Source organism: Danio aesculapii, chromosome 6 (assembly GCF_903798145.1).
Source record: "Danio aesculapii chromosome 6, fDanAes4.1, whole genome shotgun sequence".
In the NCBI taxonomy this organism is placed as follows: Eukaryota; Metazoa; Chordata; class Actinopteri; order Cypriniformes; family Danionidae; genus Danio; species Danio aesculapii.
The window spans coordinates 12,372,073-12,398,659 of record NC_079440.1 but is presented as its reverse complement, the minus strand read 5'-3'; the positions used below and the strand labels follow the sequence as shown (position 1 = coordinate 12,398,659).

General features: G+C 36.0%; 2 protein-coding genes across 2 annotated transcripts in view; one reads left to right on the top strand and one right to left on the bottom strand.

Annotated features, from left to right (window-relative positions):
* The first annotated feature begins 221 nt into the window (after window positions 1-221).
* LOC130230361 (serine/threonine-protein kinase pim-1-like) lies at window positions 222-2,419 on the top strand. The gene is made up of 7 exons (XM_056459329.1): window positions 222-675; window positions 969-1,063; window positions 1,215-1,265; window positions 1,360-1,738; window positions 1,847-2,023; window positions 2,219-2,364; window positions 2,408-2,419. The coding sequence occupies exons 1-7, from the start codon at window positions 222-224 to the stop codon at window positions 2,417-2,419; spliced, it is 1,314 nt and encodes a 437-aa protein (XP_056315304.1).
* A 3,847-nt stretch (window positions 2,420-6,266) lies between these two features.
* The window catches only part of tmem237b (transmembrane protein 237b), a 34,970-nt gene continuing 14,649 nt past the window's right edge, over window positions 6,267-26,587 (bottom strand). The window contains exons 6-14 of the mRNA XM_056459542.1: window positions 26,379-26,504; window positions 26,169-26,262; window positions 22,414-22,574; window positions 19,810-19,936; window positions 18,186-18,377; window positions 18,028-18,101; window positions 11,304-11,397; window positions 10,569-10,690; window positions 6,267-6,487 (exon numbers count right to left, since the gene is read on the bottom strand). Coding sequence (XP_056315517.1) covers window positions 6,423-6,487; window positions 10,569-10,690; window positions 11,304-11,397; window positions 18,028-18,101; window positions 18,186-18,377; window positions 19,810-19,936; window positions 22,414-22,574; window positions 26,169-26,262; window positions 26,379-26,504 — 1,055 coding nt within the window. The 3' untranslated portion in view covers window positions 6,267-6,422. The remainder of the gene's footprint in view (window positions 6,488-10,568; window positions 10,691-11,303; window positions 11,398-18,027; window positions 18,102-18,185; window positions 18,378-19,809; window positions 19,937-22,413; window positions 22,575-26,168; window positions 26,263-26,378; window positions 26,505-26,587) is intronic.

Genomic DNA, 26,587 nt, shown 5'->3' with positions numbered 1-26,587 from the left:
TAAAAAAAAACTAGGCTATGCAGTAAAATAAAAATATATAATAATGTAGCTACTGCGGTTAAATACCTGTATATATCTAAAGACTTTTACAAAATATTTGTAATAACACAACCCTCTGCTCTCGCGTCATATTTCGAATAGAACGTTTAGAATGTCTTGCGTTCTTAAACAGCTTCTCTGTACAGATTTGCCATTCTGCTTGATTTCTCCGTCTGCTTTACATGAACTCAACAGTGTTAGTGTTTCATCCACCCGCTTTTGTGATCATGGGACAGAAGAGAAAGAGAGATTGTTTTTCTGACAGCGATTGCGTTATTGTGCACAATACCCATCTTGGTGCACAAACAAAATCCTGCCCCAACGAGGTTCTTCAGCCCGTTGAAGAGAGGCGGCCATCAAAAAAGATGAGGAGCAGGTCGCCCTCTAGTTACTTCTCTGCTCAAAGTGTCACCTCTGAGGAGAGAAATACTGAATATTATGATTCCTTCATGGATTGCTCTGTGGAGAATCATGAAGTTCTGAGAACTGACACCAGCAGCAGCGGCCTGAGTCTTGACGAGGCCAGCTCCAGTTCCAGCTCCAGCAAGACATCCAGCTCCTCTTCCAGCAGCCCGTCCAGCTCCAGCAGCAGCCTTGGTGGTCAGCAGGTCCAAGGTCCAGATCAAGACATCGACAGTAATTTGACCTTTAAATGTTCTCTTAATAATGTTCATGCTGCGCTAATAACATTATAATATGTGTTAATTATCTACTTAAAGTTTATTAGAATCCTTTTACTTAAATTGAGTTATATATATATATATATATATATATATATATATATATATATATATATATATATATATATATATATATATATATATATATATATATAATAGACAAATATTCTGTCAAATTCTGAATTAAAATGTCAGCTTTAATCCTCTTGTGATGTCTTCTCTAATGTTTGCTCATTTTACTTTTTGCAGATGATATTTTGGGCCGCTACAGAATTGTGAAAAAGCTTGGTGAGGGAGGATACGGCACAGTGTTTGAAGCAGTTCGTGTGATGGATGGTCTTGAGGTATTATTTTTTCTAGCAAGCAAAATATTTCTCTCAGTGTCTGTTCAAGTCTGCTTACTGTGTCACATGGCATTGAAAAAGTTGAATGACTGTGGTGATTTGAGCTCAGAACTCAGGGCAACAATTACTAATGTTTTGTTTCGTTGATCAGGTGGCAATGAAGGTGGTTTTGAAGAACAATGACCTGGATTATCTCAGCATTGTAAGCAGCTCTCTTGGTTTTTAGTTCAAGATATGTTAATTAGAGCCAAAAATGATTTTAAACATCACTGACAGCAAATGTCTTTCTTCTACAGCCTGGTCATCCTACACCCCTTCCGTTAGAGGTTGCTCTAACGATTCTTGCCAACGAAGGTCCAAACGTTCCTCAGATAATCCAGATGTTGGAGTGGCAGGAGCGGCCCGACTCCTATATAATGATCTTGGAGCGCCCCTCACCCTGCGAAGACCTTTTTGATTTTCTGGAGCGGCACGGAGGAACCCTCAGCGAGGACATGACGCGGCACATCATGTGGCAGGTAGTGCAGGCTGCCCACATGTGCTGTCAGCGAGGGGTCCTCCATCGAGACATAAAACTAGAAAACCTGCTGATAAACAAGGAGACCCTGGAGGTGAAGCTCATTGACTTTGGCTGTGGTGACCTCCTGAAGACCTCTGCCTACACAACATTCTGTGGTATGTGTTGTCCTTTAAGTCTGCAGTTTGAGACTTTAATTGTTCAACACCATATTTTGAACAGCATCAGCTTTCTTACTGTCACTAATGAAGAAAATCTTCTTTCAGGAACTGAAGATTACTGTCCACCTGAATACAGATCTAGTGGCAGATATTACGGTAAAGCGGCAACCGTTTGGTCACTGGGGGTTCTCCTATATGAACTGCTGTGTGGAGAACCTCCAAAACACAGTGACCTGGAATTGACCAATGAAAGAATTTGGATCAAATCTGGATTGTCAAAAGGTGAGCTGGTCATTCATTACAGCACAGAAAGCCAACTGATAATCTAAATCACACAGAGGAATAATTCAGTCATTTTCATCAGTTTTGGACCTCATGTTTCAGCACCATCAAATCTTATTGTTTGGATTGTGATTATTAAAGCACGTAGATGTAGTTTAGGTGATAATAATCAGACTCTTTCATCTTTCTCCACAGAGTGTTGCCAACTGGTCCAGTCCTGCCTTCAGAGGAGCCCAAAGAAGAGGATCGCTTTGGGGAAACTCAGCAGCCATAGCTGGTTCAAGGTATTCAATTCTACATTTTCTATCTTGAGCATTTTTACACAGGATGTTTCTACAAGTGTAACATGTAGACCAACATATGTGTGTGTGTTCCTTGTTTCAGGTCACCAGATAAAAAGATGAACAAGAAGAAGAAGGGAAAACTGTATTTGCACTATTGACCAGCTCCAGAGTCTTCCATCAAGACCTTTATATCATCTGACCTTCTACATCTTCTTGTCATGAGACTCAAATAAATCATTGTTTTACAAACATCATTGTACTTGAACTTCCTGTAATGGATTGATGAGAAAATCAGCCTGCAAGAAGCAAACCAGAGCTGATTCTCAACACTACCCCAGTTCCAGTGCTGTGTGTCAACACTGTCCTCATCTGTCGAGACAGATCCTGACAAAACTGTAGCTGTCTCAGGAAAACTCGTCTCCTGATCACGAACATGCTCTATAGAGGGTCCCTCAAGAGCACAGGTGTCAAATCCAGTTCCTGTTGGGCCGCAGCTCTGCACAGTTTAGTTCCAACCCTGCTTCAACACACTTACCTGTAGGTTTCACACAAGCCTGAAGGACTCAATGAGTTTGATCAGATGTGTTTAATTATGGTTAAAGCTAAACTGTGCAGAGCTGCGGCCCTCCAAGAACGGGATTTGACATGTGCTCAAGAGCATTCTGAGCAGCTGCATCAACTGAACTACCTCCAAACACAAACACACACACTAGGAACTGTTTACTGATAAATGTTTTGATTCTGCTTCTGAATTGTTTGATGCACTTTAATTTCTGTTTTGCACTGTTTGCACCAGGTTGCACTATGCACTTTACACAGCCAGGCAGTTTACTCTTCAACCCTTGGTTCTGAGGTGTTTTGTGTTGTTTATGTGTCTCTTACTGTTTTGTGTAGTTGTGTGTGGTTTTTATGTGGTACCTAGATAAACATGGTCTCATTTCACTGTGTACTGTTGAGATGATAATAAACAAGCTCTTTGCACTTCAACTTGCTCATCTTACTGTCTGAGCCGTCATGGTTTTAAAACTGTGTCTGTTGCACGGTTATTTTAGTAAACAAAGACTGAAACTATAGTGGTCAAACAACTTTTACATTAACTGAAAAAGAAATCAATATAAAATAAAAAGTAAAATTAAACGAAACACACTGAAATAAAATAACTAAAATAAATGATAATCTTCAGATTTTATAAGCACTCTCTCTCTGATGGATATTCTGACCTGTGGCTGTTGGACAACATCTGTGATGATGATTTTACAGACAAACACATCAGTCAAGCGCACGTTTATGTACATTAAACATCTGTTATACCTTGTCTTTAGACTATCTGCCAATAATAATATAAACTAATAGGCATATTCAACTGTAGATAAAGAGTTAATAAGTTTGTCTGAATTTTTTAATAATTTCTTCTTCTCTAAATTCAAGTTTGAAAATGAAAGAATTTGTGATTTGATTTGTATTATCATGATTAATCAAAATATCAATCCCTGAACTTTACCCTACTTTTGGAGAGTCAGCTCATTTGCATTTAAAGGCACAGGCGGAAAAGAGCTAAAAATCCCTCTGACCCTAAAACAGTCTCTAATAAATGATCAGATGGGTATTTTACCTGAAACTTCACAGACACATTCTGGAGAGACCAAAGGCTTATTTTCATTTTGATAAAAGGGCAAAATAGGAGCCCTTTAAGATGTACAAATATCAATGTTGAATAAGTACTAATTGAATGATTAGTACTATTATCCAATTAATAATTCCCCAGTGTTATGTGTAATTAATTACATAATAACTAATTACTGTAATTAAGTTACTTCTCTACTGAAAATTAGAGTAAAGGATTCCTTTTCATTCATTTTCCGTCGGCTTACTCCCTTTATTCATCAGCAGTCACCACAGCGGAATGAACCGCCAACTTAGCTAGCACATGTTTTACGCAGCGGACGCCCTTCCAGCTGCAACTCAGTACTGGAAAACATCCATACATACATTCACACACATAGACTACGGCCAATTTAGCTTATTCAGTTCACCTATAGCGCATGTTTTTGGACCTGGGGGAAACCGAAGCACACAGAGAAAACCCACACCAACATGGGGAGAACATGCAAACTCCATACAGACCCAGACGGGGATCGAACTAGTGACCTTCTTGCTTTGAGGCGACAGTGCTACCCACTTTCTTTTCATTTTTATGTAATTTAATTACAGTTGCTTACAATATACTTGCTTAATGCTTTACATAATTTCAACAGTTCTGTATAAATCAATTCCGAGAAACAGAGTAATTGCATTATTTCCATGTGTTATACAAATATATTTTGCTAAATAATTGTATTTTTCAACTAAAGGAGGTGTTGCGTCCTGAGACGTATCTTTGGTGCGCACAATGTGCTTTGTTTTGTTTTTCCTTCTCTCTCTCTCTCTGTCCGTCTCTCTCTCCCTGCAGGTAATTGTGTCCACCTGGTAGTGATCGTTGGATCTTTCCAGCGATTGGCTGTTGGGAGTGGAGAGAGAGTATTTAACCTGAGCTACAACTCAAACCAGCGTTGGTGGTGGTTAGATGGTGCAGCGGCTGAGCTCCTCTCCACATACAGACTTGTTGTTTACTTGAGCTTTAATTATTTGACTTAGCTTAAGTAGCTCCGTTGTGTTGAAGTCAAACTTCTACAAGTAATGATCGTCTTAACATCTAACAATTCACCCAAAGAGAAGAGAGCCAGTTTGGTTTGTTTATATCTATTTGAGGGTTAAGTAGGAAGATGGGTGCCATTTTTGTTTTGAATGTCTTCTCCTGTTTATAACAGTAAAGAGTTATAGTTTGTTGATGCATTGTTTCTTCTTCAGATTAGCAATTTATTTTAGGAAGTTGCTCTGTTTTGTTTGTTGTTTTGGCCTTACCCCCTTCTGAATGAATACCCTGTTTTCTTTTTTACATTTGATATAAGTATACTACTTTCTTGATTTGACCTTGTTGTTTTTGTCTCTAGCAATTCTGTTTGAGGAATTGAGTTCCTCCAGCCATTACACTTATTTTCTGTTGTGGTCACATCCCTAGCCTTAAAAAGATTGTAAAAGGATTGATTTATCTGGCAATTATTCATGCTCAAACAATTATATTCGTTAGATAATTGTCAATTTACGATATGTGTGAAAAATAGTGCCATTACACTCAAACTTCTGAAGATAATGTTGTCTAAAATGTCATTTATTTTAACAGACTCAAATTTTAAAGAATACGAGTTTAATTTTTGTTGTCAATGGGTTGAGGTGTTAAATTTGGTAATTTATTAATTAGTGAGTAACTAAAATATTTATCAAGCAAAGCATTTAGAAATGCTATTTAGATACAATAGGGTGACATGGTGGCTCAGTGGTAAGCACTGTCATCTCACAGCAAGAAGGTTGCTGGTTTGAGCCCCGGCTGGGTCCGTTGGCATTTCTGTGTGAGTTTGCATGCGTTTCCTCCGGGTGCCCTGGTTTCCCCCACTGCCCAAAGACATGCACTAAAGGTGAATTGAGTAAACTAGATTGGCCGTAAAGTACAGTATGTGTGTGGAAAAAGTGTATGGGTTTCCCAATGATGGGTTGCAGCTGGAAGGGCGTCCGCTGCGTAAAACCTATGCTGGATAAGTTGGCGATTCATTCCATTGTGGCAACCCCTGATTAATAAAGGAACTAAGCCAGAATGAAAGTGGAAGTAGTGTATGTGTGTGAGAGTGTGTATGGGTGGTTCCCAGTACTGGGTTGCAGCTGGAAGGGTATCCGCATAAAACATATGCTGGATAAGTTGGTTGTTCATTCCATTGTGGCAACCCCTGATTAATAAAGGAACTAAGCCAGAATGAAATTGGCTGTAGTGTATGGGTGTTTCCCAGTACTGGGTTGCGGCTGGAAGGGTATCCGTTCATTCCGCTGTGGCAACCCCTGATGAAAAAAGGGACTAAACCGAAGGAAAATGAATTGAAAAAAATTTTAATGATGTAATTGGTAAAGAATTCCCTTTTTAAAGGTAGCTCTTGTATAAATCAGACAATGATCGGTTTATTAAAAAATAAGCATTTGGCATGTCTAATATATACACAATGACACGGTATCAAAATACAGTAAAAATATCATGCAGTGATGTTTCCCTTTTCTTCTGAATTTGGACATTCCATTTCCATTGACATTAAGAACGCTAGAAAGACAGGAAAAAACAACAAAATGCATGTTACATGTAATACTCATGCCAGAATGCTTGATTCTGATTAGTCAATCACAACATTTTAAGTTGGACTGCTGATAAGCCTTATTATTTATCTAAGACTCTGTGAAATATGTTTTTCAGATGTTAGTATCAATATGTTAGTCTTAAGGATATCTGTAAGCTAAAACAGTGACTAAATTCAGGTTTAGAAGACATAAACATCCAAAGCTTCCAGTTTATCACCTCCTCCAAAATTATCCGAAAATTGTTTGTTTTTTTGACAGCCTCATACTTTTTTTTCTCAACAAACCTACTAACCAATTAAATGCTCTGTAGTATCCGACATGTCCTGCCCCCTTCAAGACACTTCTCCTTTGCTTTTCATCTGATGTGTTTGAGCTCAACTGCTCTCACTGGCAGAGAGGTGATAAAAACACAACGCTATTGCCTGTTTTTTTTTTTTTTTTTTTTTAATAAAAATGGAGGGACTACTTCCGCCCTGTTTCAGTTGAAATTGCGTCCAACATCAAATAAAACTAGATGTTAAAGTTTGAGGACTTAATGGTGGCTTGAGAAAGCCTTTTGGAAGTAGTTTATATAGTTTGATCAAGTTGGCTAAAAGAATGTTTAAGATCCCTGCAGTCAAAATGTAACCAATTTAAAGACTGAAACAAGCCAAACAAGTTGATCCATGTGTCTGTGGCTGGTAATAACATGATTCTAGCATGAATTAGCACGATTCTAGCATGAATTAGCATGATTCTAACATGAATTAGCATGCTGCTAGCATGTTTCTAGCCTAAATAACCATTTTACTAGCATGTTTCTAGCAAGAATTAGCATGTTGTTAGCATGATTCCGACATAAATGACCATGTTGCTAGCATGTTTCTAACATGAATTAGCATGTTGTTAACATGATTCCAACATGAATTAGCATGTTGCTAGCATGTTTCTAGCTTGAATAAGCATGTTTCTAACACAAATTAGCATTGTGTTAGCATGATTCTTGCATGAATTAACATGTTGTTAGTATGATTTAAACACAAATTAAACATTTAGCATGTCATTAACATGATACTATCATGAATTAGCATATAACATGATTCTAGCATGAATTAGTATGGTTCCAACATGAATTAGCACGTTTCTAACACAAATTAGCATTAACATCATTCCAACATGAATTAGCATGTTATTAGCATAAATCCGACATGAATTATCATGTTGCTAGCATGTTTCTAACATGAATTAGCATGTTGTTAACATGATTCCAACATGAACTAAAATGTTGCTAGCATGAATTAGCATCCCATTAACAAAATACTATCATGAAACGACATATAACTAATATGATTCTAGCATGAATTAGCATGTTGTTAGCATTATTCCAACATGAATTACCATGTTGCTAGCATGTTTCCAACATGAATTAGCATGTTGTTAACATGATTCCAACATGAACTAAAATGTTGCTAGCATGAATTAGCATGTCGTTAACATGATACTATCATGAAATAGCATATAACATAATTCTAGCATGAATTAGCATGTTGTTAGCATTATTCCAACATGAATTTCCATGTTGCTAGCATGTTTCCAACATGAATTAGCAGGTTTCTAGCATGAATTAACATGTCGTTAACATGATACTATGATGAAATAGCATATAACATAATTCTAGCATGAATTAACATGTTGTTAGCATTATTCCAACATGAATTACCATGTTGCTAGCATGTTTCCAACATGAATTAGCATGTTGTTAACATGATTCCAACATGAATTAGCATGTTTCTAGCATGAATTAGCATGTCGTTAACATGATACTATCATGAAATAGCATATAACATAATTCTAGCATGAATTAACATGTTGTTAGCATTATTCCAACATGAATTACCATGTTGCTAGCATGTTTCCAACATGAATTAGCATGTTTCTAGCATGAATTAGCATGTCGTTAACATGATACTATCATGAAATAGCATATAACATAATTCTAGCATGAATTAGCATGTTGTTAGCATTATTCCAACATGAATTATCATGTTGCTAGCATGTTTCCAACATGAATTAGCATGTTGTTAACATGATTCCAACATGAATTAGCATGTTTCTAGCATGAATTAGCATGTCGTTAACATGATACTATCAAGAAATAGCATATAACATAATTCTAGCATGAATTAGCATGTTGTTAGCATTATTCCAACATGAATTACCATGTTGCTAGCATGTTTCCAACATGAATTAGCATGTTTCTAGCATGAATTAGCATGTCGTTAACATGATACTATCATGAAATAGCATATAACATAATTCTAGCATTAATTAGCATGTTGTTAGCATGGTTCCAACATGAATTACCATGTTGCTAGCATGTTTCCAACATGAACAAGCATGTTGTTAACATGATTCAAACATGAATTAGCATGTTTCCAGCATGAATTAGCGTGTCGTTAACATGATACTATCATGAAATAGCATATAACATAATTTTAGCATAAATTAGCATGTTGTTAGCATGGTTCCAACATGAATTACCCTGTTTTTAGAATGAATTACCATGTTGCTAGCATGTTTCTAGCATGAATTAGCATGTTAACATGATTCCAACATGAATTAGCATGTTTCTAGCATGAATTAGCATGTCGTTAACATGATACTATCATGAAATAGCAAATAACATAATTCTAGCATGAATTAGCATTTTGTAAGCATGGTTCCAACATGAACTAGCATGTTGTTAGCATGTTTCTAGCATGAATTAGCATGTTGTTAACATGATACTCTCATGAAATAGCATATAACACGATTCTAGCATGAATTAGCATGTTGTTGACATGTTTCTAGCATGAATTAGCATGTTGTTAACATAATTTCAACATGAATTAGCATGTTTCTAGCATGAATTAGCATGTTGTTAACATGATACTCTCATGAAATAGCATATTACACGATTCTAGCATGAATTAGCATGTTGTTAACATGTTTCTAGCATGAATTAGCATGTCGTTAACATGATACTATCATGAAATAGCATATAACCTAATTCTAGCATTAATAAGCATGTTGTTAGCATGGTTTCAACACGAATTACCATGTTGCTAGCATGTTTCCAACATGAACTAGCATGTTGTTAACATGATTCCAACATGAATTAGCATGTTTCTAGCATAAATTAGCATTTCGTTAACATGATACTATCATGAAATAGCATGTCGTTAACATGATACTATCATGAATTAGCATGTTGTTAACATGTTTCTACCATGAATTAACATGTCGTTAACATGATACTATCATGAAATAGCCTATAACACGATTCTAGCATGAATTAGCATTTTTCTAGCATGAATTAGCATGTATTTTAATTTGCTAAATTAAAACAATCTAGAGGCCTTTGCCTTACATATTAGCCACTTCTGATACCAAATGATCGACTAAAAGTCAAAGTTATGATTTGTTGTTCCTAAAACATGAATAAGCAACAAGACTTTCGTCAGGTAGTGTTTAATCCATTATAATAACTCCTGTATAGCAGTCCCACAACATACTTTCCCATCTGTCACTCAAATACCCTGTCAGAAAAGTGGCCACGGTGTAAATGCACAGTACAGTTACGATCTTATTGCCACATTATATTATTATGATAACATGATATATGCCTTCAGTGATTTCCTGAAGATAAATACCAAATAATAACGCAACTGGAATAACTACAGCAGTCGCCATCGCCGATCTCATATGAAGTATGAGCTTGCGATGACATATGATGACATGTGCAGGTGCTGTAGTGCTGTCCCAATTCTTAGGGGTAATATTTGAAGCCCTTCCCCATCACACTCTGTTTCAATGGTCAAGGGGAAGGAGTACAAGAATAGAATTGGGATCTACACACACGTCCTTGACTTAATCTTTACAGTGACATATTGTTTTTCTACAATAACTAGCACTAAATAAATCAAATATCAACAATAAAAGAGGTTGTGTTCATTGTTTCATATTGTGGTCTATGCATTTGTATGTGTATATGTGTTTTCTGAAGTGAAACATCCACCAGGATTTACCTTCAGTGTTGTCGATGTCTGGACTTGTTGACATGAGAATCCAGGCCAGGCCGACCAGCAGAGAGACAACCAGATTCACTGTGATCCAGGGGTAAAGGATGCTGCGCTCTGAGCCTGGCGGCCTGAGGAAAAACACACATCAACACAACTCGACTCTTACTATTCTGTCCAGCATTTACCCAGCATGCTTTACAGCAGGGATGTCAAACTCAATTCCTGGAGGGCCGCAGCCCTGCACAGTTTAATTCCAGCCCTGCTTCAACACACTTAAGCTACGGTCACACTGGGCTTTGTGTGTGCAAAATTCTGTCGTGCGGCACTGCGAAAAGAGGCGGGATTAAACAAGCTAATTAGACATTTAAAAAAGCGAGCAATTGCTCCATGTTTTACATTTCTGCCCAGAGGGGTCGTGTTTTGATCCTCGATTGGTCTCACGCAGTCAAATGATGCGATTTAGCAGGTTAGAGTTCACCAAGCTTGAACTTTGCACCGCAGCAACCTGCGGAACTTGACGCATGACCCGCGTTTCCGGTCTGACGCATTCGCGTGCGTATGAATGGAAGTCTATGGGAAGAAAAGTCAAGTGTGACCGCAGCTTTACTGGTGGGTTTCAAACAAGCCTGAAGGACTCAATTAGTTTGGTCAGGTGTGTTCAATTAGGGTGTGAAGTAAACTGTGCAGCACTCTCCAGGAATTGAGTTTGACATCCCTGCTCTACACAGAGACACGTCTTACCAGAGAGTCGTGTTATAGCTGGAGTACTTGTAGAGGTTGATGCGATCACTCGTCATCTGCTGGCTTAATGATAACACAAGCGCTGAAAAGTAGACTAGAGGAGAGAAAGAAAGTATTCAAAATACACTGTCAAAGCTTCGGAATTGATTACATTTTTAAAGTCTCTGATAGGGCTGCACAATATATCGGTTCAGAATCCATATCGCAATGTGTGCATATTGAAATATTCACATCGCAAGATATGCAATGTTGAGTCTGGATCATAGTTGACCAGGAATAAGCTAAAGAATTGTATTTAATTACTTTATTTATACAGAATTTATACGATTTATGCATTAAAAAAAGTTTTGTTTTGTTTCTAGTCTAAATATCTATATTTCATTAAAAGAACAAGTAGGGTTTCTGCAGGTTTTAGCAAGTTAAATTTAAGACTTTTTTAGACCATTATGAATTTAATTTTAGACTAATACTCGACTAGATGCTAATGATTTTTTTCGAATATCCCAGTTAGAAAAGATTTTCACTTGCCCTATCAAAAAATGATTAAAATTTAACACATTTAATAATATAATAATAATAATAATAATGTTGTTTTAATATATAATAATAATAATAATATATTTCATTTATAACACGCTTTTCTAAAACCAAAATTGCTTACAAGAAAGTAAAAACAACAAAGCACAGTAGCACAAAAAAAAAAAAAAAACAGTAAAAAACACAGTAAGAATAAAAGCTATCACAAATTAAAAACAGTCCTAAAAAGATGAGTTTTAAGTAGCTTCTTAAAACCGTCCAAAGAACCAGCATTCCTAATGTTAGTGGGAAGAGCATTCCACAGTTTGGGGGCACGGAAAGAGAACGCCCTACCTCCCATGGTGCTGAGTTTGCAGCGAGGCTGAAACAGAGTAGGACTTGAGGCACAGCGTAGACAGCGAGAGGCAGAGGAAATGGATATCAGGTTACAAATGTAACCTGGAGCAGAACCATGAACCGCTTTATATATTAAAATCAATGTCTTAAAATCAATAAGAGACTTGACGGGCAGCCAGTGAAGCTGTTGGAGTATAGGAGTGATGTGAGACCGAGATGATGTATGTGTCAACACACGCGCAGCAGAATTTTGGATGTATTGTAACATCTTGAGAGAATTAGCTGGTAATCCTCTGAACAGAGTTGCAAATATCCAAGCGAGACGTGATAAAAGCATGGACAAGTCTTACAGCGTCAGGCCTCAAAAGGAAAGGACGTAAGCGGGCTAAATTACGAAGATAATAAAAGGCTGTTTTAGATACATATTTAAAATAAGGCTTCAGACTAAGCTGGGAGTCCAGAAGAACACCAAGATTAACGCATCTGCGGAGATGGTGATAAGACAGACCCATCAACCGTTAACTCAAATTCACTACTATATGTTTTATTTCCAAATATCCATTCACAAACCATATAACCCTTACCAAGAATACAAAACATAGGTGTCAATTACTTCAGTCTACAATAATCATTTTATAATAAAAAAAATAGAGGTCAGGTCAGTATCCTCAGCAGTAAATAAATGGAGAACTTTTAAGCATATGTTACTGCAAGGAAAGTAATTAAATGCTTTTTAAATAAGTTAAAAGTCTTATTGAGATGGATTATTGGTGATTGTGTGGGTGATCAAGGCCAGATTGGGTAGCTATACATAAACAAAGGAAAATGAAGAAAAAAAGATTTAAGACCTACAACACAATATGTCAGCATTTAAGACTTTTTAAGACCTAACATTTAGCTTTTGAGATTTAATACCCTGACAGGATTATTTTACTCTACTGACAAATAATTTTGCTTGTTTTAAGGGAAAACTCTTGTTCTGAAGTTAAAAACAAAACAACATTTTTTACTTAATCTCAGAATTTTTTGATATTTGGACTAGAAACGAGACAAAGCAAAGTAAGAAAAGCATTTTTTCCATTGTGATTATTCAATTTCTGTACCCGAATACTGTTAGACTCCCCAGAAAACCGTCAAATAGTGCTATTCCAACTATCTTGTGAAACTGTATTCATATCACAATATTAATTCATTCATTTTCTTTTCGGCTTAGTCCCTTTGTTACTCTGGGGTCACCACAGCGGAATGAACCGCCAATTTATCCAGCATGTTTTAAGCAGCGGATGCCCTTTCAGCTGCAACCCATCACTGGGAAACATCCATACACACTTATTCACACTCATACACTACGGACAATTTAGCTTACCCAGTCCACCTATAGTGCATATCTTCGGATTTGTTGGGGAAATCAGTGCACCCGGAGGAAATCCATGTGAACACAAGGAGAACATACAAACTTCACACAGAAACGCCAGCTGACCCAGCCGAGGCTCGAACCAGTGACATTCTTGCTGTGAGGCCACAGCGCTACACACATCGCAATATTATCGCGGAAAATAAAAATATGACAATATCAGTTTTTTCCAAGATTGTGCCGCCCTAGTCTCTGAGCAATTTAAGGCTTTCTTAATTCATACAAGATGTCTGATTTTTGATTTGATATTTTTGAACTATTTTTAACACAAAACGAGGGGGAATATAAATAAATAAATGAAGAAATGAATAAATAAATTAATAAATAAAGAACTGAACAAACAGGTCACCAGAGACATCACATACAGCTCTTATATCATTCTTATAGAGCTATACAGAGACACTCTTGAGCTGAATATATATATATATATATTTTTTTTTTATAAGTAAATGTGTAATATAACATAATACAATATAATATAATATAATTATATATAATATATATAATATAATATAATACAACCCCAAATCATAGAAAAGTTGTGACAGTATGGAAAACGCTGATAAAAAAAGAAAGTAGTGAATACTAAATTCACTTTGACTTGTATTCCATTGCAGACAATACAACAAACAATATTTAATTCAATTGTTTCAAAATAAACATGTATTGCAAAAAAATTGAAACTTTGTAATGTTGCCATTCATTTTCACAACACTTAAAAGACATTTAGGGATTGAAGACACCAAGTAATTAAATGTTTCAGTTTTGTCCCATCTTTCCTGCAAACAAGTCTTAAGTTGGGCAACAGAAAGAGGTCTTCATTGCTGCATTTTGTGCTTCAAAATGCACCACACATTCTCTATTGGAGACTGATGGACAACTTTTTCTGATTTGGAGATACAATATAATATAATATAATATAATATAATATAATATAATATAATATAATATAATATAATATAATATAATATAATATAATATAATATAATATAATATAATATAATATAATATAATATAATATAATATAATATAATATAATATCAGCACAGTGGCACAGTGGGTAGCACATTCGCCTCACAGCAAGAAGGTTGCTGGTTTGAGCCTCGGCTGGGTCAGTTGGCGTTTCTGGGTGTTCGGTTTCCCCCACAGCCCAATGACATGCGGTATAGGTGAATTGGATAAGCTAAATTGTCCATAGTGTATGAGTGTGAATTAGTCTGCATGGATGTTTCCCAGTGATAGTTTGCAGCTGGAAGAACATCCGCTGCATAACAACATATGCTGGATAACTTGGGGGTTAATTCTGCTGTGGCGACCCTAGAGTAATAAAGAGACTAAGCCGAAAAGAAAATGAATGAATAATATAATTTTATATAATATAATTTTATATAATATAATTTTATATAATATAATTTTATATAATATAATTTTATATAATATAATATAATATAATATAATATAATATAATATAATATAATATAATATAATATAATATAATATAATATAATATAATATAATATAATATAATATAATATAATATATAGGAAATACAATTTTTATTATCTTGTGTGAGACCAGAGTAACTAAAATTGAAAAATAAAACGTAAAAAACATATATATGTATAGTTATGTTATTTAAACAACTTTTTTTTTACATAAAACAACAAAAGATTGCATGTTTCCAGACATTTTTAACAACATAATATTGTTAAACTAGAGAGGAGTTCTAGGAGGAGGAGAGAGGAATTTTCTTTTTTATTTTGGGGTGGAATAACTCTTATTTTCAGTAACAATTAATTCATATGAACTCTATTTGACTCTATCAACACTATTTGATATTTGGAAGAAATTTTATTAGATCTTTATAGAATAAAACAAATAACAACATTTTACTCAAACCCATAACAAATACAGAGAAACTAAGAATTTTGAAGGCTGCATACACACTTAAAATTAACTTAAAAAAATATACATTTTATAAATTATTTAAAAGTGTAATAATAACTGTAATAATATTTCTGTTTTCAAAATTATCCCAACTGACTTAGGGTTGTTCCAATACTGATACTAGTATCAGAAATACTTGCTGATCCTGCAAAAATTCTGGCATCGGTATCAGCGAGTATTTGAAACCATAAACCAATCTGATACCATCTTACTAAATGAGACACATGCCTGCTAGTTTTGCTTAATACTGCAAACCCAGTTCTTCTTTGCTGCTCAGAAGGCAAACACAGGATGTCCTTTGTTGCGAAGAAGCAAAGAAGAAGACACACTATTTTATTTAAAAAATGTTTCTGAATTGAAAATTTCAAAGAGGTTATTTTCATTATTCATTTTTTGTATTTCTTTATTTTTTGCACAAATTTTTATACAGTTTTATACAGTTATACTGTAAAAGTCATCGATTTTTATCCATTTATGGTGTCTTATTTGTGGCTGAACTTGTTTCAGTAAAGTCTGTCAGTGAATGTCTGATAATAAAATTACTTTAGTTCACTGTATGTATTTGTTCATGTTTTATTATTGGATAAATCCGAAGCACACGATAAATTCTGTAAGTTTATACAGGGCAAGAAGTCTACACTGTTTTCTACAAACTGTTATATGCTCAGTTATCGGTTCGGTACATCGGTTTGGTTCGAGCTCAGGTATCGGAATCAGGAACGGAAAAAGAGTATCAGAACATCCCTATTAAGGTTGGGCGATGCCGACCAATTTGGCATCGTACGATGTCTAATGTGAAACATCGCGTTGTCATAGGCAGCGGTGAATTAATTATTTATGACTAAATCATATCATTATTTACTAAATCATAGTGAATTAATTATTTGTAGTCTACAGTTTCAACTACCTTGTTTTACCCATAACAAATCATAAATAAATAAGTTAGATAAGTTACATACAAATTTACCTGTCAATCACTTTCAATCATTTTCCGTGGGACTCTGGCATGAATAGGCAGAGTGATCTGTGTCGTTATAATGGCGTCGACAAACTTGGTAAAAAAAAGTGCACAACCAACCGGAACCAAGGAGGAGGTTTTCCAGTGGTACATCTTTGATAAACTGTCTGACATGCACTGCTTTCTGGGCTGACTGCTGGAACTCAGACGCTGCAGCATGACAGAGAGAGTGTGTGTGTGGTCATGTGATGTGCATTTTCAGCACAGGGGTATAGTGTGGAAGGACAGACATAGTGTGGCTTGTCAGAAATGCTAGGTGAAACGCCAGTTTGGACGTGGATAGGCTTGTGCCGGTATTCGGTAATGCGATAAATCACGGTAATGAATATGCACGATATTGTTATCGCGGGCACTTCAAAATACCGTGAAAAATAATAGATCCGAATTTATATTCTTAGAACGCACCTTAGCTTATTTTCCATCAACCGCTTGAAGAAACACTGCGTATATGCTGCGCAGAACTGATGCGCACTCTGATGTAAACAATCCCCACATGTAGAAGCCCTGTGTGCGCGCCGCCGCTGCCACCGCTCTCTAATCCTCACACGAAGAAGAAGCATGATGGAAGGAGGAACGCTGTCGACAATTTATCCCCCTTCAAAAAGGGTAAAGTCAGAGGTTTGGAAATATTTTGGGTTCCAAAAAAATGCAGAGGGATTGCTGATCGAAGACGGTTTCCCTTTGCACATTCACTTTGATATAATTGCTCAAGTTTACTTTTATATTGTGTATTGTTTTATTTATATTTATTTGTATTTAAATGTTTGAAGTACTTTTAGGTAATTAAAAAGTTATTAAAGTTACTAAGTTGACGAAACTGAAGTTTTTTGTGTTTTTTTACCTGTTTCTCTAGTAAAATTACAATATCGTGATAATACCGTATACCGTGATAAAAGCTCAATCAATTAATCGCAGCATGAAAATGTGATACCGGCACATGCCTAGACGTGGATCGTTTTCTTTCTAAAATGCCATTTTTAAACTAAGACGTATTAGTGTAAACGGGGGACTGTGTATTTTTCGCGAGCGGGTTGCTGCTGCGACGAGGCAAAGCGGAGGATCGCGATGCCGGCTCAGCATCGTGATGGCTATCACCATCTGACGATGGTATCGTCTATTGGTCCAACCCTAATGCCTAAACTGAATGCTCTTTTTTGAGTACATGAATCAGTTTTTTTTGAAGGGAAAGCCCATGGTATCAGAATCGGTATTGGGAATACAAAAAAGAGTATCAGGACATCCCTAAACTGACTGCTCTTTTTTTATAAGTACATAAATCCAAATTTTTTTTGAGAGGAAAGTCCATGATATCGGCCAATACCCTGAGCTCAGGTATCGGGAGAGGAAGAATAGTATCAGAACATCAATAAACTGACTGCTTTGTTTTACACATTTTAAGTGTAAAAAAAAGCTTTTTTAGTACATAAAATTACTTTTTTTGTAGGAAAAGTCACAGACGAAGATCAACTTACAAACAGAGGCGAGCGCTACAGGACTCAGTGACAGTAAACTCCTCATGGCGGCTGGGGCTTTGGCTAGATTGACCCTGTAAGCAAAAAAACAAGCACTTGTGTTTGATGTGCAGGATTCAAGACAGTATTGTAGTGTTTGTATCAGATGTGAATGTGACCTGTCAAAGGCAGAGACTGTGCTGAGAGCGAGCAGCAGGTACAGCAGGGACTGCGCAGGATACGCCAGTGTGTGAAACTGCTGCAGCAGGTTAGACAGAGAGCTCATCTGATCCCCTGCCAACACATACACCACTACAATGTTCCACACCGCATAACCAGCCAGGAAACCATGAGAGAACAGACCGATCACCCTGTGGAGTGCACGGAAGAATATAAGTATAACAAAATTACGATTCATCAATCATTTTCATTGTATTTTCAAAACCACTTTGACTTATTTGTTTACTTTGTTTTACTAACTATTAATAAGCAGCTAATTAGTAGTTTAAGCTAGTTAATGGCTTATTAATACTGTGATTTGTGACTTCAATTAAAGCATTACCGTTATTTATTACAATATTCATAGCGCTTCACTTTTTCCACATTTTTTATGTTACAGCTTGATTCCAAAATGGATTAAATTCATTTTCTTAAAATTCTACACAAAATACCCCATAATGACAATGTGAAAAAGATGTTTTTAAATTGTTGCAAATGTATTTAAAATTAAAAGAGCTGAAAAATCACATGTACAGAAGAATTCACAACTTTTGCCTTGAAGCTCTAAATTGAGCCGAGGTACATTCTGTTCCACTGATCATACTTGAGATGTTTCAGCAGCTTAATTGGAGTTCACCTGTGGTAAATTTAGTTGATTGGACATGATTTGAGAAGGCATACACCTGTCTAAATAAGGTCCCAGGGTTGACAGTGCATGTCAAAGCACAAATCAAGCATTAAGACAAAGGAATTGTCTGTAGATCTTTGACAGGATTGTCTCGAGGCACAGGGCCGGGGAAGGTTACAGAAACATTTCTGCTGCTCTGAAAGTTCCAATGAGCACAGTGGCCTCCATCATCCGTAAGTGGTAGATGTTTGGAACCACCAGGACTCTTCCTAGAGCTGGCCGCCCATCTAAGCGGAGTGATCGAGGGAGAAGTGCCTTAGTCAGGGAGGTGATCAATAACCCGAGGGCTAAATAGTATTAGCCCTCCTGTGATTTTTTTTTCTTCTTTTTTTTAAATATTTCCCAAATGATGTTTAACAGAGCAAGGAATTATTCACAGTTTGTCCTAAAATATTTTTTCTTCTGGAGAAAGTCTGATTCGTTTTATTTCAGCTAGAATAAAAGCAGTTTTAAATATTTTTAAGCCATTTTAATCTCAATATTATTAGCCCTCTTAAGCAACTATTTTTTACTTTATACGACTGTCTACAGATTGTATACAATGATTTGCCTAATTACCATAACTCGCCTAATTAACCCAATTAAGCCTTTAAATGTCACTTGAAGCTGAATACTAGTATCTTGAAGAATAAATAGAAACATTATTTGCTGTCATCATGGCAAAGATTAAAAAAAAAAAGATTAGAAACTAGTTATTAAAACTATTATGTTTAGAAATGTTGAAAAAATCTTCTTTCCATTAAACGGCAAAAATATACAGGGGGCTAATAATTCTGGAGGGCTAATAATTCTGACTTCAACTGCAACTATTGCTATTTGCTATTTTTAAAGCAAAAGCACAGCTCTGACTGAATCTGAATGAAACTCAAATGTCAGGAAATGCTGTGGGGTGACACCTGAAGCCGCTGTGTACTCTCATGGAGACGTCTCTGGTGGTCCACATTGAGCGGATGTCCATAAAGCTCTGCTCGATCGGACCGCTGGGCTTCCACTGCTCCACTCGATCTGCCGCTTGAAAACGACCTGCAGTTAAACAAACAATCAGTTCGACCTGTAGAAAGGAGTCACTGGAACAACTTACACATACAATACTTCAGTGTTTAGGTGTCAAAATTTGTGTCTTAAAGGCATAGTTCAGCTTGTGCTCAAGACCGTTTGCCAAGTCTGTGTGAATTAAAGTTAATACTGTTGAAAATAATGTTCAGGTGGCAACACAGTTGCTCAGTGGTTAGCACTGTCGCCTCACAGCAAGAAGGTCGCTGGTTCGAGTCCCAGCTGGGTCATTTGGCATTTCTGTGTGGAGTTTTCATGTTCTTTCTGTGTTCGTGTGTGTTTCCTCTGGGTGCTCCGAATTCCCCCCACAGTCCAAAGACATGCGCTATAGGTGAATTGGATTAAGTAAATTGGCTGTAGTGTATAGTGTTTCCCAGTACTGGGTTGCAGCTGGAAGGGCATCTGCTGCATAAAACATATGCTGGAATAGAAAATGAATGAATATGGTGAAAACACATAAAAGTTCTGTTTTAGATGTGCCATCTGAGCTATAAAGCACAAAATGACAGGAAATGTCAACTCTGTTAGTGCTTTTAAACGTTTAACAAACTAAAGCTAAACAACAATTAGCAACAAATGTTCCCTGTCATATTTAAAAGTTTCCTGAAGTGCTTTAAATTGTGTATTTTTTATTCAATGTATGATGAAATCTCAACTGGATCAAATTAGGAGTTTTTTTGGTAACACTTTATAATTACTACACACTATGAATCATTTATTAAGCATTAGCAAATAGTTAATTCATTATCTGTTAAGCATTAACTCTACATTAATAAGCGTTAGTAAGCAGTTTACAACTGCAGCTACAAATGCTGTATTCTTGACTTTCAAACATATTTATAATGTGCTTAATACTTGTACTTTCATACTTTGTTAATAATTTATTTTTCATTACTAAATTAAGTATCGCATTATTTACAAACCATTTGTATTTAAAGTAGTTGAGGGTTTTTAGGATCATTCAGAACGAGTTAGTAAATGATTAATAAACTATTGAAATCAACGTTTATATGTCTTATTATTCAGGCATATACTAATAGTTAACTAATATGTTAATAAATGCTTTATTAACTCAACTTCATGCAATTTTGTGACATAATCTAAAGTGAGGACTATTTATGCTTTATAAATCCCTTATAAATGACAAATAAAGGCTCAGGTAAATTCTAAACAGGAAAATTGACATTATTCATTCCTTTTCATTTAAAGATACTGAAATAAAACTGTACTTCAAAAGAAAAATAAATCTTTGCAACCTTATTTAAAATAAAATTACTGTACAGTTTAAACATTGCATCTTATTATATTGTTAAATTATTATATTATTGTTGTTGTTTTATCCAGTTTTATGTCATATTTTGACACTCCTGTTATTTGGCAAAGTTTAAACTTTACAGTAATTTAACTTTTTAGAAAAGATTGCAAAGATAATTGTTCATTTGATTCTGAGCCTTTAATTGTCATTTATAAGGGATTTATAAAGCATAAATAGTCCTCACTTTAGATTAGGTCACAAAACTAGATGAAGTTGAGTTAATAAAGCATTTATTAACATATTAGTTAACTATTAGTATATGCCTGAATAATAAGATATGTAAATGTTGATTTCAATAGTTTATTAATCATTTACTAACTCATTCTGAATGATCCTAAAAACCCTCAACTACTCTTAAATACAACTGGTTTGTAAATAATGCAATACTTAATTTAGTAATGAAAAATAAATCATTAACTAAGTATGAAAATACAATTATTAAGCACACTATATAGGTGCTTATAAGTCAAGAATAGAGCATTTGTAGCTGCCGTTATAAACTGCTTACTAACGTTTATTAATGTAGAATTAATGCTTAACAAATAATGAATTCACTAGATGCTAATGCTTTGTAAATGATTTATAGTGTGTAGTTATTATAAAGTGTTACCGTGTTTGGGTGAACCCTCGGTTTGAACACTGTTTGATGTGAATAAACGATTTCAGCATTCGCCAATAGTTTCTTAAAGAGGGCTGGACATGTCAGATACTGGAGAGCATTTGATTGGTAAGAAGATTTGATGAGAAACTGCTGGAAGTGACAAACCTGAAGATTTGAATGCTTGTATCTTCTAAATGTGAATTTTGTCACTGTTTTGGAGCACACTAGATCACGAATTATGTGAAGACTAACATATTAATACTGATGGCTAAAAAACTTTAAGCATTTTGCATTATTTTACCATTTGGAATGAGTGTCATGTTTGTTTGTTTGTTTGTTTTTTGATGCACAAAGTACCAGCATCCATTGAATTGCATCTAATAAATAACCAAGGACAATGATTTAAGCTAAAAATCTTCTCTAATGTTCTGGTGAAGATAAAAAGTGGCCAGAGGATGAGTAAATTAACAGCAAGTTTTCATTTTGGCTGAACTGTCCCTTTATAGACAAATCAAATGTCTTGAAACTCACGGCTCCTCTCCACAAACACCTTCCCCACAGGCTGACTCGGTCCTTGAGGAGCCGAGAACAAGGAATGCTGAGGAATGGGTGACTGGGGGTCCGTGATGACATCGTCATCCTCTACGTCCAGTTCATTGTTGGACTGCGTTTCTGTAACTTTAGGTTTTACCCTGGAGAATCAAAAACAGAGTGTTAATTCAACACCTAATTAGATCTAGAGAGCTTTAAAAAAATTCCAACATAAAAAACAGATGCAAAATCTAAAATCTCCAAACAGTTTAAAGTCATAAGTGGGGCCAGACAGAATCTGCGCACATTTTTTGCTATTTCTGCGCAGAATTTTGTAAATATCTGCAAATTAATGCGGAATGATTTTTGGAGTATCGTAACTAAAAACGTAATATAGGAAATAAAAAATTATACCTTTTTAAGTTTTATATAATGTTTACAATGCAAATCCAATTACATACACTTGTTTGGTAAACAAAGCAGGTATCTTATATAATATATCTACTAAAGACAGAAAATTTTACTTAACAAACTGTATTGCAAATAAATCAGATGAACAATTTTATATTAGTCAATAATAGTACTGAAATCAATTTAAAAAATGAATAAATATAAATGTACACACATTTACACAAGTAAACAGACTCAATGATGGGCTAAAAATCTGCAGATTTCTGCGCGTGCAGATTTTGCGATGGTCTAGTAATGAGTCTGTTCACTAATTATTACAATTCCTTTTCAATTCAAGTGACTTTTTAACCTTTAATAAAAATACTTTCCTTTCCACTTGTAACAAACAGTTTTAAGCAGGCCAGGGTAACCCTGCTGCTCATAAAACCATCACTCACCACGTTTCAAAACCTTTTCTTTCAACACTCCCCGCTGGTGGAATGATCTTCCATTTCCACATAGACAGCTGATTCGCTAGTATCGTTCAAACGACAAACTAAAACTAACTGAAACTGTATTGTGTACATACAAAACTAACTGAACAATATTAAAGCAAAAATGTCCTTCGTTTTCGTCTTTGTGAATTATTTAATACATAAACCTACTGTGAGCCTTTTAGAAGTAGTCGGTCCCCCTCCAGTCATCCTCACTGTTGCTATAATAAACGTGATAATAACAACGGCTGGATATGACAGCAGCATGGTGACACATTAAATACGACCCGAGCAGACAGTTAAAAATATTAATTTAGCACATTTGTGCCCAATAATGGGTTTTATTTCCGTATTAGTGATCCTAATCGCGAACGAATCCTTCTTTTTAACCGAACCTTCTAAGTAAACCGGTTGAACTAGTTCACCAAATCCAACTGAACCATTTGAAACGATTCGCGTCTCCAGTAAGCACTCTTATTTACAAACTACTTACTTTTTATAAGACTGATACCCCCCTCTGACTCGAAAAAACCTAAATAAAGTTATTCAATTATTAGAATGGTACACTGAGATCAGATTTGAGAATTGATAATACTGCACATGCGTGATTTAGCAAGTGAACCGAACACAAACAGTGCATGACAGACTGATGTGACTGAACCAAACTTGGACAACTGATTCATTCTGCAGCGCTGGTAAACATAGACTGTAAAATATATGGACGGAGTATCCGTGACGTCACCCATAGGTTTCTGAACACTGCAAAAGAAGCTACAAGTAGGCGCGGCCAACCGTCGCCATTTTGTTCGCGCGTCATCGCACCCACGGCGGGATACCAAACAAGGGCAAAGAGGCGGAGAGTGAGCGGAGCTACAGATGCCTGCTGGCACTTTGCTTAGACCTGGCAGACAGACTTTACTCTGGGAGAAACGCTTGATACTTTATTACCTGCGACTTGTTTGTGTTCTAACCACATGTGATTGGCTGTACACTATATCAATAAAGTGTTTAGACTTTTGAAAACATTGCTGTAATACATTGAGCCACTAAGCATTGTTCTTATGACGTTTTTCTACAGGAGGAAAACGCGAATTACTTCTTAACACTTCAAATATAGCCTGTGTTAGTAAATGCAAGACTATTCATGAAATCCAGGCATAACACTGTATGATAACGCTTCAGATGACTGTTCTAGAGCCTACAGCTAATCAATCTGTCACATTCTGGAGTGCTTTAAGCGCTAAAGAAAAATATTAATGATAAATGATCTTAAATAAAACACACACATTTATAGAGATGGTATACAAGTATATAACTTTACTCACATGGCAAACGAGGCCACATTAATGGTTTGTGAGCACAATTAAGTGCACACAGCATCCCATATCATCTGATAATTGTAAGAAATAAGTCCAAAAGGCAGCTGACTGTGTAAAGCCACATAAAACAGAACAAAAATACGATGAATATGCCGAGATCAGTGGCTAATCTGCCGGATTCAGCTGAGGTGAAGTGACGGCGACCAGCGAGACCTAGCTGTCACTCAAGTGGCCACGCCCTTAATTATGCAAACTTACTATAACCTAATATAAAGGAAATGGATGAGTTATAAAAATATTCACCCCCCTCACAGTTGTCATGAAGGGTAATAACAGCTATAGGAACCAAAATCGTTCTTTGTACCAGGCTGTAAACACCTTTTTTTCTGCTGTAAAGTTGGCCATTCTAACAGTGGGCTCAATTGCGACTTGCTCTATTATGGAGCCCGGACTAGCAGAATTTTGATGAATTGCAGTTTCAGTTACTTCCGTATTGGCTTCCCGAGGGAGAGCGGGAGGTTGCCGCTTGCTGGTAAACCGAGGGCCTAAATGAGAAGATCTGGCGAAACGTAGGTTAGTTTCATAACAGAAAGTCATAATGGATTTAAATAAGTGAATCATGCTTCAGTTGGGTTGCAAAACTTAATTGTAAGAAACTTTTCAGACCATGGAGATGTTTTAACTGACTTAAGTTATAATTGTTGACTCCATATTTTTGGTATGTTGAGTCCAAACATGGAAGGATTGACACAAAATATCCGGTTTGCGGTATAGATTTGAACTTAAAATCCCTACTGTGTATCTAACCTTAAAAGCAGCCTTGCACGCATATCATTCTTACTGCTATCTTGTGGGCTGTTGTATTCGAATTTGAGGATGGGTAGATGGTAGTGGTAGATGGTAGTGTACTATTGTTTTTGTGTCCTCTGAATATCTTTGGTTGAGTTTTTATTATAGGCCTACAAAATGTATTCTGATGGTTTTGAATCTAACACTAAAACTAATGAATCTAACACTAAAAAAACAAACTAAAACTAAGCAATTTGAATATATAGGAACTAATAAAAACTAGTAATTCTCCCTTTGAAAACTAATTTTAACTAACTTAATTTGAAAACAAATAGTCAAAACGAAATAGAAACTAAAACTAATGAAAAATCCAAAACTATTATAACCTTTGTTGACAAACCACTTGTAGAAAACTTTTATCTCTCTGACACTTTAACTGAATTTCCACCTGCATTTGCACATTTTACACACTTTCTTACAATCACTTCATATCTAAAAAACAACAACAACAACATTGTAAATTTATGAAGTGTGCTTCAGAGGTGAGTGGGCTTAACAAACCACCTGAAGAACCACTGCTTTTAGCATAATCAACACATGTCATTCACACATGAGCCAGCAATAGCAGACCACTACCATCCAATCAATTCTCAGTGGACAATCCTGCTTATTATATTAATCTTGTTTAACAACCCAGTTCACTCTGATGAACGATACTGTAACTTCAGTTTCATCCCAACTTCCAGGTAAGAAAGCGACTTACTTCCTCTTTTTCGGTTTGCGTGTCACCTCTTCGTCGGTATTCTGATCCACTGTATCTCCATTTGACACCAGGTCTGTCTGATCTCCCTCGGCATCTGACCAATCAGAGCAAACCAGCATTCATTTTGGGGTTATACGCATTCATAAAATCATGACCCTTTAGTCCAGGCAGGTGACATGAACAGGACATAGAAATGAACAATATTTCTACCGATGGCTAGAGCTTTCTTCTTCTTTTTCCTTCTTTGTGGCGGATTGTCCAGAGGTTCCGGGGTCAACGGCTCCTGACATTCGGATTGTCTGCGACTGGCAAGGCCTCCCATTTCCATTCCACCATCTAAAAAAGTGATACAGCCACCTTATTACATGAAGAACATTCACAGTATATGGTGTAGGGTAGGTGTAGGGCTGGGCGATATG